Raw genomic sequence first — 21,455 nt, forward strand, 5'->3', positions numbered from 1 at the left:
TGGGTGGGAGGCTAGTTTGAGTAACGGACTGGGCTTCGATCACAGCCCTTTGTAGTTTCTTGGTAGGCAGTATTCCAGATGAGGGCTTTCCATTTAGCGATGTATGTTCTCTCTGCTTTTGTGTTCCGTATATAGAAAAATCAAAACTACGATTGATTTTTTAAAAATATATTTTTCTGCCTGTAGTTCCACTTTTTGTAATCTATCTACTGCGTCCCTTGAACTCACTGTCCCTCCCACCCAATTAAGAAACCCATGCTTGTATAGAACCACAGTACACCTATGATTGGCACAAGATTATGTGATTAAATCAGTGAACTTTAAGTGTAGTTCCAAGAGTTGCAGTCTAGAAGTCCACAGATCCTTCCTACTCCCTTCTTCTCAATCAACTTGAACATTGGCATGGTGGCACAGTGGTTAGCACTGCTGCCTCACAGCGCCAGGGACCCAGGTTCAATTCCGGCCTCGGGTGGCTGTCTGTGTGGCGTTTGCACATTCTCTCCGTGTCTGTGCGGGTTTTGTCCCACAGTTCAAAGATGTGCAGGTCAGGTGGATTGGCAATGCTAAATCATCCCTTAGTGTCAGGAAGACTAGCTGGGTAAATACATGGGGTTACAGGGATACGACCTTTGTAGGATTGTGGTCGGTGTGGTCTTGAAGAGCTGAATGGCAGCCTCCTGCACTATGATCGTTTCCAAGTCGTGGGTGCTATAAAAATGCAGAGAATGTTTTGTATGAAAAGCCAAAAATGCAGGGCGTCGATGCTACACTTGTTAAACAGCACTTGGATTGTTGACAGTTTGTGTTTTGTTAATTAATTCATTCATGCTGTATTTTTTAAACCAGAGATTTGTGGAGTTTCTTGGCTGAACAGTAGGGTTGCCGACTTTGATTAAATGCATTCCTGGAGGTTTCATCACCTAACTTGTCTCACGTTCCAGTTGTTAGTTGGCCAACACATCCATCCTGGTGATGTACTGCCTTCCCACTGCCAATTATCATAGAATCCCTACAGTGCAGAAGAGGGCCATTCGTCCCATCGAGTCTGCACTGACTCTGCAAAAGATCACCTTACCCAGCTCAGTGATTACCCTGTAATTTTTCTCCAGGGTTGCACACCGCAATGACTTGGAGAGTGACCTTCAATTCCTGAAGTCAATTCTGAAGCCTTGGCAACCCTACGGAGCAGAATTCAATTTAGAACTGAATTCGGGTACAATCAATGGTTACGTGCCATTCTTTTTCTTAGAATCATAGAATCCCTACAGTGCAGAAGGAGGCCATTCGGCCCATTGAGTCTGCAGCCAGGCCCTCATCCCCACAACCCCATGCTAGTTCTCCTGACACTAAGGGGTACTTTAGCATGGCTGATCCACCTTTGGGATGGCATGGTAGCACTGTGGTTAGCACTGCTGCTTCACAGTACCAGGGACCTGGGTTCGATTCCCAGCTTGGGTCACCATTTGTATTGAGGTTACACGTTCTCCTTGTGTGTGTGTGGGTTTCCTCCGGGTGCTCTGATTTCCTCCCACGTCCTGAAAGACGTGCTGGTTAGGTGCATTGACCCAAACAGGCGCCTGAGCGTGGCGACTGGGGGAAATTTTACAGTAACTTCATTGCAGTGTTAATGTGTCTGACAAATTTACTGGAGTTCTATGAGGATGTGTCTAGGGCGGTGGATAGAGGAGAGCCGGTGGATGTGGTCTTTCTGGATTTTCAGAAGGCGTTTGATAAGGTACCTCACAAGAGGTTACTGCAGAAGGTCAGAGGACATGGAGTTGGGGGTAGGGTGTTAGCGTGGATAGAGGATTGGTTGTCAAATAGGAGGCAGAGAGTGGGGGTCAATGGGTGCTATTCGGATTGGCGGTTGGTGACTAGTGGGGTGCCCCAGGGGTCGGTGCTGGGGCCTCAGCTATTTACCATTTATATAGATGATCTGGAGGAGGGAACCGAGTGTAGGGTGTCGAAATTTGCTGATGACACCAAGATTGGGGGAAAGGCAAATTGTGCGGAGGGTGTGGAGAGTCTGCAGAAGGATCTAGATAGGCTGGGCGAATGGGCCAGGAAATGGCAAATGGAATTTAATGTTGGCAAGTGTGAGGTGGTCCACTTTGGTAGGAAGAATGGTAGGAAGGACTATTACTTACGTGGCGAAAAACTGCAGCAGGCGACGGTGCAGAGGGACCTCGGGGTCCTTGTGCATGAGTCGCAAAAACCCAGCCTGCAAGTGCAGCAGGTGGTCAGGAAGGCGAATGGGATGCTGGCCTTCATAGCGAGGGGGATTGAATATAAAAGTAGGGAGGTCTTGCTGCAGCTGTATAGGGCATTGGTGAGGCCGCAGCTGGAGTACTGTGTGCAGTTTTGGGCGCCGCACCTGCGCAAGGATATTTTGGCCCTGGAGGGAGTGCAGAGGAGGTTTACTAGGCTGATACCGGAGTTGAGGGGGTTGAGCTATGAGGAGAGGCTGAATAAACTAGGCTTGTACTCGTTAGAGTTTAGAAGAATGAGGGGAGATCTCATTGAGACGTATAAGATGATGAATGGGATGGATAGGATAGAGGTGGAAAGACTCTTCCCGCTCAAAAAAGACAGTAGGACTAGGGGGCACAGCCTCAAGATAAAGGGGGGGCGGTTCAGAACGGAGTTGAGGAGGAACTTCTTCACTCAAAGGGTGGTGAATCTCTGGAATTCTCTGCCCGTTGAAGTGGTGGAGGCTGCCTCGCTAAATATTTTTAAGAAGCGGGTTGATGGGTTTTTGATAAGAGAGGGGATTAAGGGTTATGGGGAGAGGGCGGGAAAGTGGAACTGAGCCACGACAGATCAGCCATGATCTTATTGAATGGCGGGGCAGGCTCGAAGGGCCAGATGGCCTACTCCTGCTCCTATTTCTTATGTTCTTATGTTCTTATGTTCTAAGTCTTACTTGTGACTAATAAATAAACTTTACTTTTACTTTAACCCGCACATCTTTGGACTGTGGGAGGAAACCGGAGCACCTGGAGAAAATCTCTGCCGACACGGGGAGAACATGCAAACTCCACACAGACAGAGAATCGAGCTGGGAATTGAACCGAGCTCCTGGGCGCTGTGAGGCAGCAGTGCTAACTGCTGTGTCACCGTGCCACTCTATTCGCCTAGGAAGATATGAGAGTTGGTTGAGGCAAAATGAATGGAAGTGTGCTTTATTAGGAAAACTGTAGTTTGCAAATTCCAAAAACTCTGATGCATGTTTTATTCTGTTTCTAGGCTCTTAAGTTAATTATGGTTGCAATAAAACTCTGGCTTTCCTTCATCCCATTTGAAAAAGAATGGATAAGCTGTTACATGAAGACTGTGTCCTTTTAAAAGTAAATGCTTTGAATTGATGGGTGGGGCTGAGGATATATCCTTTTGCTTTCAATTTCCTGTAATGTAGGTATAGTGACGCAATATCTCGCCCCCACACAGTATCCGGGCACTAAGCTATTGTTCCAAGATTGATAACTGCCGTCTCAGTTCAGTCCATTGACCCTGTGTTCTCGGGTTTCTCAGACTTGCCTCACCCAGACTCAGCTGGCACACAGGCCTAAATCCATTAAAATGTCTCATAATTGGAGGAACACACCTGCTAACGATATGGTACTTGCCCAGTTTCTCCATCTTCCTGTTTTATAATATGCGTATGACTCATAGCACCAGACCTTGCCCTTATATTTAATTTTAAAAGATAATTTGGTTGTATTTATAAGCATTGAAGTCATTTTTTTAAGATCTAAGCCTGTGCCATGTTAATTGAGTTTGAAAACACTTTGAAGAAATAATCAGTTCTAAATCTGGCTTTGGGGAGATACGGGTGTCACTGGCTGGCCAGTATTTATTGCCTGTCCCTAGTTACCTGAGGCCAGTTGAGAGTCAGCCACATTGCAATGACTCTGGAGTTACATGTAGGCCAGACTGGGTAAGGATGGCAGATTTCCTTCCCTAAAGAACCAGAGGGGTTTTTCCGACAATGATTTCATGGTCGTCAGTAGATTCTTAACTCCAGATTTTTTTTAAATTAAATTCAAATTACGCCATCTGCTGTGACGAGATTCGAACCCGGGTCCCCCAGAACATTAGCTCAGGTTCTGGATTAACAGTCTAGTGATAATACCACTAGGCCTTCGTCTCAATATTGATGGGAATAGTGTTGCAAAATACTGAATCACTTAAGGAGCTGTCAGTTGGAATTTAGGTGTGGCTGGGAGCCCATCAGATTACAAATGTGCATGTGATTACACTCCAAGCTGACTGACAGTTTTGAAGATAGTTTCCCAACATCAACCAGGGCAGACATTGACGATAAGGTTCAACAACACCTTCAGAGTGCCTGCACAGTTTTCAGTTGGCTGCAGAAGAGACTGTTTGAAGACCAGGACCTGGGACCTAGCAGCAAGCTCATGGACTACAGAGCTGTAGTGATACCCACCTTCCGATATGAAATGTGGATTATGCACAGAAGGCACCTCAAAATCCTGGAGAAGTACCATCAATGTTGCCTCCGCAAGATCCTGCAAATCCATTGGCAGAATAGGTGGCAGAGCGGTTACCACTGCTGCCTCACAGCTCCAGAGACCTGGGTTCGATTCCCAGCTTGGGTCACTGTCTGTGTGGAGTTTGCACATTCTCCCCGTGTCTGCGGGCTTCCTCCAGGTGCTCTGGTTTCCTCCTGGAGTCCAAAGATGCGCAGGTTAGGTGCATTGGCCATGCTAAATTGCCCCGTATTGATCCATGATGCATAGGTTAGAGGGATTAGTTGGGTTAATATGTGGGGTTATGGGGATGGGATTGTTGTCAGTGCAGGCTCGATGGGCCGAACGGCCTCCTTCTGCACTGTAGGATTTCTACGATGACTCACAATAGGCACATCAAACAGTGTTGTCGCTCAGGCCGACATCGCCAGCATCAAAGGATTGACCACCTTCCATCATCTCCGTTGGATGGGCCAACTGTTCATGTGCCTGACTAGTGCGGGAATCCTGAAACGAGAGCTTTACTCTGAGCTTCAACACGACAAACAAATCCCAGGAGGAAGGGCAGCGCTCCTTCAAAAGCTCCCTCAAAAAATCCCCACTGACACTCAGAAACCCCTGGCCCAAGATTACCCAACGTGAAGAGAAAACATCCACAAATGAGCTTCGAGTTTCATCGCCAAGAGCCCAAGCTGAAGTCAAATGTTGACAGTGCAAGAAGCGCCTGGCAACCAGCCCACCCACCCAACCATCCGCCCCACTCTGACAGAGACTTTAGGTCATGGGTTGGACTCCTCGGTCATCTGGGAACTCATTTTTGTGTGTAAGCAAATCATTCTCACATCTGAGGGACTGCCCAAGGGAGAATCGAGGGCGTTATTAAAGAGGATGTTGTGTTTGTCTAGCATTCAGGATGATTATTGAGTGGACTGAGAAGAAGTGAGTTAAAGAATATTTTAATAGGAAACCTGTAATCTACAAATCCCGAAGGTTTATTGCACCCTTCATTGAGGAAAGTTTTATTCTGTATCATAACCCAAATCACTAGCTGTGTGGTTCGAGAGAAACAGTAGCCTAGAAACTTGATGGCACTGTGTACGTTTTACAAGTAAAGTTAAAGTTTATTTATTAGTCACAAGTAGATTTACATTTTTACTGTGAAAATCCCCGAGTCACCACACTCAGGCTCCTGTTTGGGTACGCTGAGGGAGAATTTAGCATGGCCAATGCACCTAACCAGCATGTCTTTTGGACCGTGGGAGGAAACCGGAGCACCCAGAGGAAACCCACACAGACACAATGAGAACATGCAGACTCTGCACAGACAGTGATCCGAGCCGAGAATCGAACTTGGGTCCCTGGTGCTGTGAGACAGCAGTGCTAACCACTGTGCCACCGTGCCACCCCTATCTAACAACATAAAAAATAGGAGCAGGAATAGGCATATGGTCCATCGAAACTGATTTGCCACTCAGTAAGATCACAGATGGTCTTCAACTTCAACTCTTTTTTTTTCTTCCAATCCCTATATTTTTCCAGCACTTTATTTTTATCTCGGATCTCCGGCATCTTCAGTATTTTGTTTTTTAATCTCCGTGCCCTTTTTGTTCCGCTCCAGATGAAAACAAAACTATTTATCTCAATCTTGAATATATTCAACGACTGATTATTCTTGGGTCTCTAGGTAGAGAATTCCAAAGAGAATTGTTGAGGTGCACATAGACTTCAATTCATGCAAAATTGCAGGCTCATTATGTCCCAGAGGTGTGCCATCTGCCATATTGCTAAAGAGGTATCCAGGGCTTGAGCTTGCTACAGGTATCATACACTTTACATGTGCAAATAAGAGGTTCAACACCGGTTCTAAAACCCTTTTGTACTTTGGGTTGGTCCAATTTTTCCAGCTGGACAAAATAACTCCTGGCCCACGTAATGCACTGGATATTGAGCAGTATTATATGGGAAGGTTATAACCAGATCAAAGGCTTCTGGACAGGATATTTTCATCCTTGAATCAAGTAGTGGGAGTCTAGAAAATTCCAAGCCTAGCCCACTCACCTCTGGCAAAAGTACCTGCAAAGGTGGGATCTTCACTGTCGAGGGAGGCTGTGAGTCAGGTCAGCAGACCTAGAAGGGATTTTGGAAGCGGCCACAGGAGCTGTTTAAAAGACCCACCTCGATATTGTGGAACTTTATCCAAGTTAAAATAGAGTCACAGAAGCCCTACAGTGCAGAAAGAGACCATTTGGCCCATCAACTCTGAAAGCACAACCCACCCAGGCACTTCCCTCCAGCCTATCCTCATGACCGCATACATTTACCATGGCTGCTCCACATAACCTACACATTTTGGGACACTAAGGGGTCAATTTACCATGGCTAATCCACCTAACTCACATATCTTTGGACTGTGGGGGAAAACCGGAGCGTTTGGAGGAAATCCACGCAGACATGGGGAGAATGTGCACCTCCGCACAGACAGTGGCCCAAATCTGGAATTGAACCCGGGTACCTGGCACTGTGAGGCAGCAGTGCGTGCCACTGTGCCGCCCCAAGATGAAACAAACACAAATGCCCTCCAGCCTTCACCCCTGATCTCTTCACCCCTTCGCATATTGACAATGCTGCATTCAGATTGTCAGCCAAGCATTCATAATGAGACTTGTCTGAGAGCTCAGATATCAATTACTGTTGTTGCAACAGCTATGACCCGGAGAAAACATTGCTTGATTGATAGATCTGGATCTCTGAACTCTGTGGTCAATTTCACAATGTTTATTTGCAAAAACATTGTAAGTGGTTTAAAGGCACAAGGAAGAACTTTTGGATTTTTCCTTGAAACTTAACTATTCCTGCAAACTAGGGTTCACGGTTCATCTGAAGCGTCATAAACCATGAAGTATTTAAAAACCTGGCCTGACTCCATGAAAGTCAAAGAGGTGTAGGACATCCCTTTCCCCGGAATGGAACCAGCCAGGTCAGGGGTGCCAGTGCCATGTTTTGACAGGAACCAGCTGCTGGTTGTATCACAGCTTGGTATGGCTCCTGTTCTGCCCAAGGATCTACAAAATGTCGTGAATATAGCCCAGTCCATCACACAAACCAGCCTCCTATCCATTGACTCTGTCCACACTTCCAGCATAATTAAGGGCCCCACGCACCCCGGACATTCTCTCTTCCACCTTCTTCCGTCGGGAAAAAGATATAAAAGTCTGAGGTCACGTACCAACCGGCTCAAGAACAGCTTCTTCCCTGCTGTTCTTACCTCGGGTTAAGTTGAGCTTTCTCTACATCCTAGCTATTGGGAAAAACAGGAGAGTGGGACCAATTGCTGGCTCTTAACAGATAGATGGCAAAAGCATGATGGGCTTTACTGTAAGAATCTTGAATGAATCTCCTTTACTGAATGAAGGATTATCTGTGTTTTCCTCAAACTTGCTGCTGAATAAGATGTTTATCGATTGCTGAGGTGTTTTACTCTGAATGAAAAACATACAATTTACCTGAAATTACTTCTCTTTGAATGGGTTTCTTTTCGTAATCTGCGATTGTCAATGATCGAAATATCTGCTAATCGTATTTGTTGCCCTTTTCCAAACCAACTGCAGAAATTTCCACGGGGAAACTTGGGATTGTGACCGAATCCATTTTGTTTTTTGCAGTAAACACACAATCGGGAGTCACAAGTATGTTCAGTTGTGTCGTAAGTTTGATATGGACATTAAGCTTTACCTGATGGAGCTCAAGGCCGTTCGCAGGGACCTGATACGCACGGTAAGTGATTTAAAATTCCAAAACACCCTCATCTTAAAATAAAGTTTAGGGCATGAATTGGTGAATTCAATCATTAGCACCAAGTAATTCGTTTGTTTATTCATTAGTCACAAGTAAGGCTTACATTAACGCTGCTATGAAGTTACTGTGAAATTCCCCTAGTCGCCACACTCCGGCCCCTGTTCGGGTCAAAGCACCTAACCAGCATGTTTTTCAGACTGTGGGAGGTAACCGGAGCACCCGGAGGAAACGCACGCAGACACGGGGAAAACATGCAAACTCCACACGGACAGTGACCCAAGCTGGGAATCGAACCCAGGTCTCTGGCACTGTGAGGTAGCAGTGCTAACCATTGTGTCATTGTGCCGCTCCTAATTGTAATTGGCTAGGTGGAGGGGTCAGAGGTTACACATGTATCAACTGTGTGTCATTCATGGGTGGAGTTGGGGACCAAGTGTAGTGTGTCAAAATTCGCAGATGACTCTAAGTGGGTGGAAGAACAGAGTGTGCAGAGGACGCTGAAAGTCTGCAAAGGGATATAGATAATCTAAATGAGTGGGCGAGGGTCTGGCAGATGGGGTCCAGTGTTGGTAAATGTGAGGTCATCCATTTTGGTAGGAATAACAGCACAATGGACTCTTATTTAAATGGTAAAAAATTGCAACATGCTGCTGTGCAGAGGGACCTGGGTATCCTTGTGCAGGAATTTCAAGGATTTGGTTTGCAGATGCAGCAGGTAATTAAGAAGGTAACTGGAATTTTGTCCTTCATTGCTAGAGGGATGAAGTTTAACAACACTCTCATCCCCTAAGGGATGGCCTAATTGAGCTGCACATAATTATGGGGGTAGATAGGAAAAACTTGCTTCCCTAGCGGAGGGCATGATTACCTAGGGGCATAGATTGAAGGTGATTGGCAGGAGGATTAGAGGGGACATGAGGAAAAGCGGCCTCACCCAGAGGGTGGTGGGTGTCTGGAATTCACTGCCTAAATTGGTGGCTGAGACTGAAATGCCCAATTCATTTAAAAGGTGCCTGGATCTGAAATGCTGGAAGCTGCAAGGCTACAGAGCAGGTGCTGGAAAATGGGAATAAAATGAGCAAACAAATATCTTTGTTTGCTTTTTAGCCTGGCACAGGGATGATGGGCTGAATGGCCTCTTTGTGCACTGTAACCTTTCTGTGGTTTAAATTCATCTCATGCATATAGTCCTGATCTGCTTAACCTTTCCTCATATGATCCCACGCAGGAATTAACCTTGCGAAACCTCACTCAACTGGCTCCAATCTAAGTATGTTCTTCCTTACCTAATGAGTCCAAAACTATACACAACACTCTCAATGGATCTCACCAATTCCGTGTACAATTTTAGCAAGATCTCCCTGCTTTTATACTCTATCCCTTTCATTAAGGCCAATATTTCATTTGCCTTCTTAATTACCTGTTGTACTTGTCTGCCAACATTTTGTAATTAGTGTACCCCCAAGGACACCCAGATCTCTCTGGACCGCAACATTCTGCAGTCTTTCTGTCCATTCAAGTAATATTCTGCTTTCTTATCCTGTTCAACCCAGTGGACAATCTCACGTTTTCCCACACTATCTTTCACCTGCCTAATTTTTTTGCTCCCTCACAACCTATCCATATCCCTTTGCAGAATCTCTGTCCTCCTCACAACACCTTTTCCTACCTGCCTTTGTATCATCAGCATATTTGGCTACAATATAAAGACGCAGAACAGGTACATCCCAGAAGCTTGCATACATATGAGAATGGTAAACAAGAACAGAAATGATGGCCTATCAAGCCCCACATAGATACACGCACCCATGATGGCTGGAGAATTAGAGCTAGATTATTCCTAACTTTTAGCAGTCATGTATTTACTGAGAGAGGCACAGCAACAGAAACCTAGATGCTTGCAATTTTAAAAAAGTGGCTCACATAAGTAAGAAAATAAGCATATAGGCCCCAGCTGAAGGTGAAGAGATGAGCAGCAAGACAACGATGTCGTGAAGTCACAGGTTTAAGATGAGAGGGTGGTAAGTTTAGTGGAGATGTGCAGGGAAGGTTTTTCACACACAGGATGGTGGGTGCCTGGAACGCCCTGTCAGTAGAGGTGGCAGAAGCAAGCACGTTAGCAACGTTCAAGGTGTATCTTGACAGATACGCGAATGGGAGGCAAACAGAGGGCTAGAAATTGCATATTGGTGCAGGCTTGGTGGGCTGAAGGGCCTGTTCCTGTGTTGTGTTGTTCTGTGTTTAAGTTAGATTTTGAATTTTGGAAAACAGCAGGAAGTTAAAAAATGGAAATGCCCTTAAAGTCCTTTTTTTATTAAAATGTTTATTTTTAAAATACTTTTTTTTTTAAATATGAGTAAATCTGTGGCTAGGTTGAATAATCACCTACATAATGGATAGAATACCTGGAAGTTGGGGAACTGGAGTGTTTCAAGCTCCATCACATGATAGAAATATTGCAAACTGTGAGATAGCTAAATGAATAACAATTAACTGACAGTGAACTAACAGGAAATCCTTTTTTGAGGCACCTCTAGAGATGTGGCAGAGTGACAATACCCAAATGAGTTACTTATGACATCTATGACAGATTTAAGATGATGGCTATAGATGTACAACAATATGTTTCATATCCACTCTGGAAGATAGGCATCTAATATGCAAGGGTTTGTACCTGCAACCCTGTAGTCAGTGCTGACAAGCTTAAAGAATGTGAACATCAAGGGTGAGGGATACTGATGGAGGTTTTATCTCACAACATCTCTGTTCCACTCAGTCAAACAGCCCTTTTTCTCTAACCAATAAATTTAAATATTCCATGAAAATTAAGAAGCACCCTTTTTTTTGTGCCCAAACGATTTTTCTCTCTTGCTGGGGCGGCACAGTTGTTGGCTGTGCTGCCTCAGAGCACCAGGGACCTGGGTTCGATTCCCAGCTTGGGTCACTGTCTGTGTGGAATTTGCATGTTCTCCCCATTGTCTGTGTGGGTTTCCTCCAGGTGCTCCGGTTTCCTCCCACAGTCCAAAGACATGTGGGTTAGGTGGATTGGCCGTGGCATTTTGCCCTTTAGTACCAGGGGACTAACTAGAATAAATGCATGGGGTTATGGGGATGGAGCCCTTGGGATTGTGATCGGTGCAGACTCGATAGGCGAATGGCCTCCTGCACTATAGGATTCTATGCTTGCAGCAGTTTAATCTCCAATTCCTATAGGGTTGCCTCTCCTACCAAATGTGGGCATGACAGATTTTGCAGAGTTGCTGCATGTAATATTGTAATACACACTTCAGAGAGGGAGACTTAACACTGGGAGCACACAAAGGGACAATTTTCCTTTTCATGTCAGGTTAGTATGTGAAGGTAAAGAGAATGGCATGTGTGGCTCTATTTAAGCTGGGTGGAGAAGACTGTAAGTACCTGTTTGTGTTTAAACTTTCCAGCTTTGTTTGGTTGGGTTGTGACTGGCTGCTACGTAGGGTGGAAGGTGGGGGTGGGCAGGTAGAGATGGATGGATAGTATGCTCAGTCTGCCAATGAAGTGCATCACTTTGGTTAGAAAGGCTTTTTTCTGTTCGGTTTATGACACGCTGCCTCATTTTCTTGAGTTACGTTGTGCCACTCCCCTTGGTGCTGCCGCTGTTCCCACTTTAACCCTTCCTCTCAAAGGACAGAGACAGATAGACCGACTCATGTTAGTTACAACTGACGCTCTGTTTCCACAGGTCAGTGATGATCAGAGTCGATCAACTCTTAACCACTCCATACACCTGCAAGAGAGGCCCTTAAAACAGACGATAACCAGGTGAGAGAGTAGTGAAGTGAACAGTGGTCAGTCTGTGTCTTTCACGCTGTGTTACCAACATCCATAATACCTGATGCTTCACCTGTGTTTATGTATCAATCCTGTATAACTCCAAGGACTAACGCGTGTGTCTAACTCCTAGCTTGTGTATCTCTCTTTACAATGGGCTATTTGTGAAAGAGAGTAGTAATTACCAGAATATTTCATCTCTGCCTACAGTGGGTGCATGAGAGAGGATGCGTGTAATGGACACAACAAATAACAGCTGTTCTGTCTGCCTCAGTTCAACAACAAGGAAGGATTTTACTGCTGGTTCATTAGCTGTGCTTTTAATTTCTTGCAGGCAAGCTCTGACCCTCCTCTTTGACACCTATCAAAATGAGGTGGATAGCTTTCTGCTGGCTGAGGTAGGTTGCATTGTAATGAGAAGAGGCTTTGAGAACCTTTTGTTTGGTAGACTGGGTGTTTATCATGCATTAGCTGCACAACAATCTTGAGCATGTTTTTTTAGTTTCATTTATTATTGTCACAACTAGGCTTACATTAACACTGCAATGAAGTTACTGTGAAAATCCCATAGTCTGCCACATTTCTGCTTGGGTACACTGAGGGAGAATTTAGCATGGCCATTGTAACCACGTCTTTCAGACTATGGGAGGAAACCTGAGCACCCAAGGGAAACCCATGCAGACACAGGGACAATGTGCAGATTCTGCACAGGGACCCGAGTCAGGAATCGAACCCGGGTCCCTGGCGCTGTGAGGCAGCAGTGCTAACCACTGCGCCACCGTGCCTTAGTTAAGCCAGTAAAATTGTTTACTCTCATCCCTGCTCAGAGGGATATCTTTATCCACCGTGTTCCCCTGAAATTTTCCTTCATTATTTCCTTTCCCCTGAGGGAACCACCTGTTACTCCCAGTTTTCAAAGCTTCATTAGCCCTTTGACACCTCAACTAAGAGGCCATCCTTTAGATTTTTGGCATTGAGTGTTAGCAGAAGTGGAGAATAGCATAGAATCGTTATCATAGAAGCCCTACAGTGTGGAAGGAGGCCATTCAGTCCATCAAATCTTCACCAACAGCAATCCCACTTAGGCCCTATCCCCGTAACCCCACAGTTGATTTTTCCTTGCCTATTCCCAAAGCCTACACCCCTGTCATTCCCAGCACCAACCAATGTGCAATGGTATTGGGGTAGACCTTTCATTTTGGGTGCAGTGGGAAAATTACCCAAATTGTCCCATTCAGGTTACACCTCAAGTTTCCAATAAAATTCGCTTGCCTGATCAGAAACCTAAAACTTTAATAAACCTTTGTAATCATGCAGCAAAACAAAACACGTTTTATCTTTTCATTGAATTTGTATTGAAGAATGGCAATCTGGCGCAGTTTTATTAATCCAGTAATGGATTAAATTGGTTCGTTGCCAGAAACGTACATTTTTAAAGGAGTGTCTACTCCACCAGCTGTGAGTAACCTGATTCTAAAATCACGGAAGATGATCTTAAAAAAATTGTATTGAACTATTTAGTAGTTTCGTTGTATACACCAGTCAGTTCCTTCAATATTTTTTGGTGAAATGTTTTAAAATGTTCTTGCTAATGCCTACATTCTAGAAAAATGAGACTAATTTGGAAGAAAAAGAATCAGTGGATTTGGTGCAATCCTTCTCTTTTAACTGGAGAGACGGGTGTTGAGGGGGTGGGGAAATGGATGTGGTTTGTTTTGTATGTGGGATGAACGTAAATGAATTGAACTACCAACCAGTATTTGGCATTGAGGAACACATGGCCGGAAGTGGTTTTGGGCCTATCTCACTTATCTTTAAAATCCTCTGGTCCCTTGATCTGATTCAGTTGATTCTGCCCAGTTTGCGCTATCACTGGCCTGCCCAAACAGAACTTCGACTCTGTGGGTGCATGATTTATAAGGGACTTGGTTTGCTTGTGTAAATCCAACACATTCATCACACAAACCAGCCTCCTACCTAATGATTCCGTCTATACTTTTCGGGAAAGCAGCCAGCATAATCAAGGACCTCATGCACCCTAGATATACTCTTTTCCAGCTTCTTCCATCGGGAAAAAGATACAAAAATCTGAGATCACGCACCAACCGACTCAAGAACAGCTTCTTCCCTGCTGCTGTCATAGTTTTGAATGGTCCTATCACAGCTGATCTTTCTCTTCATCCTATCAGTAACTGTAACATCATGTCCTGCACTCTCTCCTTTCCTTCTGCACTGTGTACTCCATGAACGATATGTTTTTGTCTGTACAGCGTGCAAGAAGCAATACTTTTCACTGTATCCCAATACATGTGGCAATAATAAATCAGTTTGATCAATTCAACTCAAATTGTGCTGTAGCCATGACTGCAAGATAATTGACAAAAAGTCCCAAGAGTTCCTGTTTAATATTTGTTGTAGAAAAGCACCTTTAAATAGTGCAGCACTCCACAGCAAACATTTCTTCTAATTTGGGGTTGTTGTTGCTCGTAAACTTTAGCATTAATATCTCAAAGACTAAGTCAAAGATTTCAATGATTATTATTACGAGGGGATCAGGTCTCTGTGATGGAAGCAATTTTAGTTCTGTTGTGTTCACTGTGTACAGTTGCTGAGCAAGGGAGATCTTGGATGTGTTGCTGTTTCTCTTGTTATGACGTGGAGATGCCAGTGTTGGACTGGGGTAAGCACAGTAAGTAGTCTCACAACACCAGGTTAAAGTTTATTTAACACCAGGTTTATTTGCTAGCACGAGCTTTCGGAGTGCCGCTCCTTCATCAGGTGAGTGCCCTCACCTGAGCACTAAGCACACTCCCTCTGTAACTGCACTGAAGTGCCAAGCTGAATGGGATTACATGCTCACGTTTCTGGAGTGAAGTCAACAAGCTTTGTTCTCACCCTGATGAAGGGGCAACACTCCGAAAGCTCGTGCTGCCAAATAAACCCGTTGGACTTCAACCCTGGTATTTGAGACTAATTTATCTGTTCCTCTTGTTAATTGGATATATTTTTGTTGCTTGCAGGTCGATCATTCACAGAAAGCCGAGAGGGTGGTACAGTCTGTGATGGCCATTTGCAACGCGCTTGCCCTGGTCGAGACTCAGGAGATAACCAATGCCTTGAACCAGCTGCCGCCCTGCCCCTCACGGTTGCATCCCAGAATACAGAAGGTACGGAAACTGGCTTCCTGTTACTACTTAATTCCCAAGTGCAGCTGATGCTTTTATCCACGGCTTTCAACATGTCTTGCTTAATATTGATTAAAGGAACCCAATGACAAGTGGCTATCGCTGATTAGAATAGCTTTTTCTTCCTGTTGGCTATTTTTATATAAGCTATGATGTCCCGGTGACAGGTTTTGTGCCAAAAATGCCACCACAAGATGACATGGTACTTATCCTGTTTCTGGCTCACATCACACACACTGTCATGCCCTTCCTGAGGGAACATGATTTATATTGCGCCTTTCACGACCTCGGCATCCCAAAGCTCTTTGGAGCTTCGTACTAAAATGTTGTCGCTGTTGAAATATAAGAAATGTGGCAAACAGTTTGCCACAGCACTGACACAAATTGCCAGAGATCTGTTATTTCAGCAATGTCGGCTGAGGGTTAAATGTGGAGATGCCGGCGTTGGACTGGGGTAAGTACAGTAAGAAGTCTCACAACACCGGGTTAAAGTCCAACAGGTTTATTTGGTAGTCCAAGCTTTTGGAATCTCATTCCTCCTTCAGGTGAGTAAGGGGTTGTGTTGAACAGGGCATATGTAGACACAAACTCAATTTACAAGATAATGGTAGAATGTGAGTCTTTACAGGTAATCAAGTCTTAAAGGTACAGACAGTGTGGAGTGGAGAGATGGTTAAGCATATGTTAAAGAAGTGTGTATTGTCTCCAGCCAGGACAATTAGTGAGATTTTGCAGCTCAGGCAAGTTGCGGGGGTTAATGGTAGTGTGACATGAACCCAAGATCCCGGTTGAGGCTGTCCTCACGTGTGCGGAACTCGGCTATCAGTTTCTGCTCAGTGATTCTGCATTGTCATGTGTCGTGAAGGCCGCCTTGGAGAACGCTTACCCGAAGATCAGAGGCTGAATGCCCATGACTGCTGAAGTGTTCCCCGACTGGAAGAGAACACTCCTGCCTGGTGATTGTCGAGCAGTGTTCATTCATTCATTGTCGTAGCGTCCACATTGTCTCTCCAGTGTACCATGCCTCAGGACATCCTTCCCTGCAGCGTATCAGACAGACAACATTGGCCGAGTCGCAAGAGTATGTACTGTGTACCTGGTGGATGGTGTTCTCACATGAGATGATAGCAAATGGATAAGACAAACACAGGACACAGTGACAGAATACCCTTTGTCGCCCAGCACTTCCCTGGAGCAGAGAAGCTATGACATCTCCGGAGCCTTCAACATGTCATCGATGAAGACGCGTTTCGCCAACGCCATCCCCACACCCTCACTTGCCTTCAAACAACTTCAAACAGACCATTGCCCACAGCAAATTACCCAGCCTTTAGGAGAACAGTGACCACCGCACCACACAACCCTGCCACAGCAATCTCTGCAAGACATGCCGAATCATCGACGCGGATGCCATCATCTTGTATAAGAATGCCATCCACCAGGTACACGGTATATACTCTTGCGGCTCGGCCAACATTGTCTACCTGATACACTGCAGGAAAGGATGTCCTGAGGCACGAGAAATTGGGAAGACCATGTAGACATTATGACAACGGATGAATGAACAACCTCGACAGGAGTGTTCTCTTCCTGTCGGGGAACACTTCGGCAGTCATGGGCATTTAGCCTCTGATCTTCAGGTAAGCGTTCGCCAAGGCTGTCTTCACGACACACAACAATGCAGAATCACTGAGCAGAAACTGATAGCCACATGAAGATGGCCTCAACCAGGGTGTTGGGACATGTCACACTAACTGTAATCCTCACGACTTGGCCTGATTGCAAAATCTCACTAACTGTCCTAGCTGGAGACAATACACACCTCTTTAACCTGTGCTTAACCCTCTCTCCACTCACATTGTCTGTACCTTTAAGACTTGGTTACCTGTGAAGACTCGCATCCCAACCATTATCTTGTAAATTGAGTTTGTGTGTCATGCCCTGTTGATCACAACTTCTCACTCACCTGAAGAAGGAGCGAGACTCCGAAAGCTTGCGTTACCAAATAAACTGGTTAAATGTTGGCCAGGACATCAGGATGAAGTTTCTTGCTTTTCTTTTAAATAGTGCCATGGAATCTTTTACATCCACCTGAGGGTACAGAGACATGGTTTGATGTCTCATCCAAGCATCAGTGCTCCAACAGTGCTGTATTCCTCAATACTGAGATACCTCCTTAAGAGCTACTCCGCAGTCAGGTGTCAGGGGAACACAAATCTTTATTCAGTCTACTTGCTCCACACTCCAAACGTTGAGTGCCCACTCAGGGCGGTTCCCAACCAGCTCACCCCACACCCCAGGTCACCTGACCTGTCCCCTTAAAGGGGCAATGCCTCCCCAACAGACTAAACATACTCCCTCTGTAACTGCACCGAAGTGCCATCCTGAATGGATTACGTGCTCACGTTTCTGGAATAGAACTGGAGCCAACAGCCGTCAGTCTCCAGTGGTAGACTAGCCCTCTGAGCCAGAACTAACACCCTGCACTGCAATAGGGTACATTTTCCAAATCATTTACCTGCAATTTTATTAACTTTGTCCTCTTCAAAGCTGATGACTCACATTTAGATAAGCTTTCACAAGGATAAGCTTTCACTAGATGGTTTTTTTAAAATCTTCTGAGAAACTATTCCTGATGAATCAAGGAGTGTGAGACTCTGTAGCTCCCTAGACCACAAGACGAAACACATTTCACCTCGGATCTTTACAGTTGGTGGACAGATTGAACTTTGACCCTGTGAGTTTGGGTTGAACTCTAGGGTGACAGGAGGTGAAGCTAATTAACCCAATCTACTCATTTTAAAGTCAGGAATTAATGTTTTGCATTTGGAATAAGCAAATAACTTAAGGACCATGCTCTGTCTTCCACATGACACGATTTAGACTGAAGAAAGCTTTTTCTTTCAGCAAAGGGTCACCTGGACTCGAAACATCAGCTCTGCTTCTCTCTTTCTCTCTCTCTCACAGATGTTGCCGGGACTGCTGAGTGTTTCCAGTACATTCTGTCTTTAGTATTGGCCATTGCTGTTTTAGGAGTTTACTGTGTGCAAATTGGCTGCTTTGTTTCCTACATCTCAACAGTGACCACATTTCAAAATTGCTTCATTGGCCGTACAACCTTTTGGGTCCTCCTAAACTGTGAATTTACTATATAAACGTAAATATTTCATTCTGTCTCCAGTATCCTGCGACTGACCAAATGCAATTAGGAGAAATCCTTAATGAAAATTGTTGTTTCTGGTACTTGTATGTGTCTCCATAGTATATAAAGCATTGTTTAATGATTAAATGTCAGCTGTTCTGCCCCAAAGCATCCATACTGCTGTCAAAGTTGAGAGAATAGATTGGGCAGGGTGAACTTGGAACACTCGCTGTAATATTTCACACAGCGTGTAACAGGCTGGCTAATGTGTTCTCTTTCATATTTCTGCAGGACCCCTGCTTGCTGACAGTGAGAGAGAATCGAGGTATGGGATTGGTGTTTTCAATAGCTCTATGTTAATAGTTGATTGTGGGAAGGCAACCCTTCAAGAAGTGGAAATAAAAGTCATTGAACGGGTCTTGCTCCGTCTAATTCTGTGATGGCCCCAGTCAACTCCTAAAGGAACTGTGTGGTTTGGAATGCAAAAGGCTACTTTTTGTGTTGCAGAATAGAGCATCTGAGTATTGCACCCAATGAACACTTGACTCCACACTGGCTGTCCTGAACAGTGTTGGTAAAGTGTTTGCTGTTGAAGAGGGAATCTTCAGTTCTCTTTTGAAGAGGGAATCTTCAGTTCTCTATAACAGGCCTGAATCCTAGGGCCCAAAAAGGTCACTTTGCACCTATCAATTTCATTGGTTATTTGATGGTCCTCAGCCGATTGCACATGAATTTCTGCTTTGTGTTCAAGCTCCTTTCAGCTTTTCAATCTCTTCCCCTTATGCCCCGTACCAAAAGTTGGCCACTGAAGGTACTGTGGATATCACCAACTGTGCCCAGGTGACCATTCTCCATGTGAGAGCGCTGGGAGGCTGCTCAACTCTTGAAAAACATCACATCCAAGTCCAGTGTGATCCTCACCTGATGTGTGCACCTGTACTTAGTCCATGAGGAGTTAGATAGCAGTCAGTAGTAAATGAGGCCTCATCCCTTCCCCAGTCCTTGCCATAAGCAGGGAAGAGGGGGTGGGGTGGGAGGGTGCTGACCCCCATTGCAACCCTCCAACTGGGTCAACTCACCCAGCACAGACTAGGAATTGAAGCTGGGACATTCTGGTTTGTATTGCAAGCTGATAGTCAGGTGAACACCATTGCAGATGCCAGGATGGTGGGAGGTGCAGGCTTGGAGGGCCGAAGGGCCTGTTCCTGTGCCATAATATTTCTTCGATGTTGAAGGTTTTTCTATATTGAACAGTAGAAACTGAATCGAGTGCACGCCTTTTCTGTACAAAGCTTCCTGTTAGAGCTTTTGGAAGGAAATATCAACTGCTTTAGTTATTGAAGTTCGCATCAAAAAATTAATTGAAAAATGCATAGATTTATGGCACAAAAACAAACTGTTTTACCCAACAACAATTTATTTAGCGCCTTGAACTTAACAAAATAATAAACAAAAGGCAGGGGAGTCTAAAACTAGAGGGCATAGGTTTAAAGCGAGAGAGGTGAGATACAAAAGGGTCCGGAGGGTGGTGAGTGTCTGGAACGAGCTGCCAGAAGCAATAGTAGAGGCAGGTACAATTTTGTCTTTTAAAAAGCATTTAGACAGTTACATGGGTATAGAGGGATATGGGCCAAATGCGGGCAATTGGGACCAGCTTAGTGGTCATAAACTGGGCAGCATGGACAAATTGGACCGAAGGGCCTGTTTCCATGCTGTCAACCTCTAAGACCTCCCAAGCTAATTAGGAAGCAAAACGAGACACCAAGCCACACAAGGTGATATTGGAGCAGGCGGCCGGAAACTCATTCCGATGTTGGTTTTAAGGAGCATCTTGAAGGAAGAAAGAGACAGAGAGACACAGGGGAAGAATTAGGGAAGAGCTTGGGGCCCAGGCTGCTGAGAGAATAGACGCCAGTGATGGAGCAATAGGAACCAGTCCAGATTCTGCATCGGCTCCACTCGAGCCTCCTGCCTCACCTAACTCCATCAGCATAATCCTGTCTTCCTGCCTGTCTTGTCCTTAAATGCATTAAATGCACTATTCCTTAAATAAATCCATACTGCGTTTTTTTAATGTCTGTTTGGATAAGCGGTGATTATATAGCAAAACGTGGTAATCTACCACTGCTAAGAAATGCGGCTCATTTCCTGCTGTAACAGTGGATTTTACTTCTGTAAAGTTGCAATGCTTCTTCCCTCATGGGCTGAATGTGTTAAGGACAACAGCCAGTGAAATAATGAGGATTACAGACCAAGGTATTTGGGTTCACTCGTTGACCCATGGGTTAGCTGATTGTCACTTGTGGTGTCTCAATGTCTTGGGCGAGGAGAATCAACCCGAGATTACTGCACTCTGACTTGTTATTGAATGTCTTCTTTGGCCACTCCGGCTCGTGCTGGACGACGGGCAAGGAGTAAAATGGTCTCTGTTGCAGAGACCCTCTTAGATGCTGCCCCGAGGTTAAGAATGGGTGCCTTGGTGAGCCACTGGGTGGCTGTTAGTACCAATGGAATTGTACTCCAGTGGAAGGAATTTGAGAGAGGCCGCAAAATTTTAACTGGATTGTTTAAACTAACCGTGTCCGAGAGTGCCTAATTCCATCTGCTTCACAGTTGTCGACGTCTTGATTTGAGAACTGGCCCCTGTAAAGCCCCTTCAGCAGGCTGCGGAGAATTTCCCACTTTCCAATCAGGCCGAGCGACCAGCTCTTAAGCGCCCGTGCCGTTGCACGTTGTAATTCTGCCGTCCTCTGATGAACCCGCAGCACGAGGACAAAACCTCTCCAGGGCTTTAGGGAAAAGAATTCTATTTGCAGTTCCCAGTGTAATACCATATCATTCCTAGAAATCTTCCAGGATTGAAAACACATGGGATGATCGCTTTAGCTTTTCGCCGGAATCTTTAAGAGGTTGTCTTCAGGGAACAAACCTCCATCGAATGTGCGCCCTAAAGGCTGACTAATATTTTGTAGCTTCTTGGGACCCATCTTTTTCTCCTGTGCAATGAGCTCATTTTTGAACCTTTTTCAGATC

General features: G+C 45.1%; 1 protein-coding gene across 1 annotated transcript in view; it reads left to right on the forward strand.

Annotated features, from left to right (window-relative positions):
* The window catches only part of pik3c2b (phosphatidylinositol-4-phosphate 3-kinase, catalytic subunit type 2 beta), a 167,577-nt gene that overhangs the window by 54,380 nt on the left and 91,742 nt on the right, over nucleotides 1-21,455 (forward strand). Inside the window, exons 6-10 of the mRNA XM_080209785.1 lie at nucleotides 8,153-8,264; nucleotides 12,007-12,086; nucleotides 12,430-12,493; nucleotides 15,116-15,262; nucleotides 18,714-18,747. Of these exons, the coding sequence (XP_080065911.1) occupies nucleotides 8,153-8,264; nucleotides 12,007-12,086; nucleotides 12,430-12,493; nucleotides 15,116-15,262; nucleotides 18,714-18,747 (437 nt within the window). The remainder of the gene's footprint in view (nucleotides 1-8,152; nucleotides 8,265-12,006; nucleotides 12,087-12,429; nucleotides 12,494-15,115; nucleotides 15,263-18,713; nucleotides 18,748-21,455) is intronic.

This window comes from Carcharhinus amblyrhynchos, chromosome 22 (genome assembly GCF_965287045.1).
Source record: "Carcharhinus amblyrhynchos chromosome 22, sCarAmb.v2.hapA, whole genome shotgun sequence".
In the NCBI taxonomy this organism is placed as follows: Eukaryota; Metazoa; Chordata; class Chondrichthyes; order Carcharhiniformes; family Carcharhinidae; genus Carcharhinus; species Carcharhinus amblyrhynchos.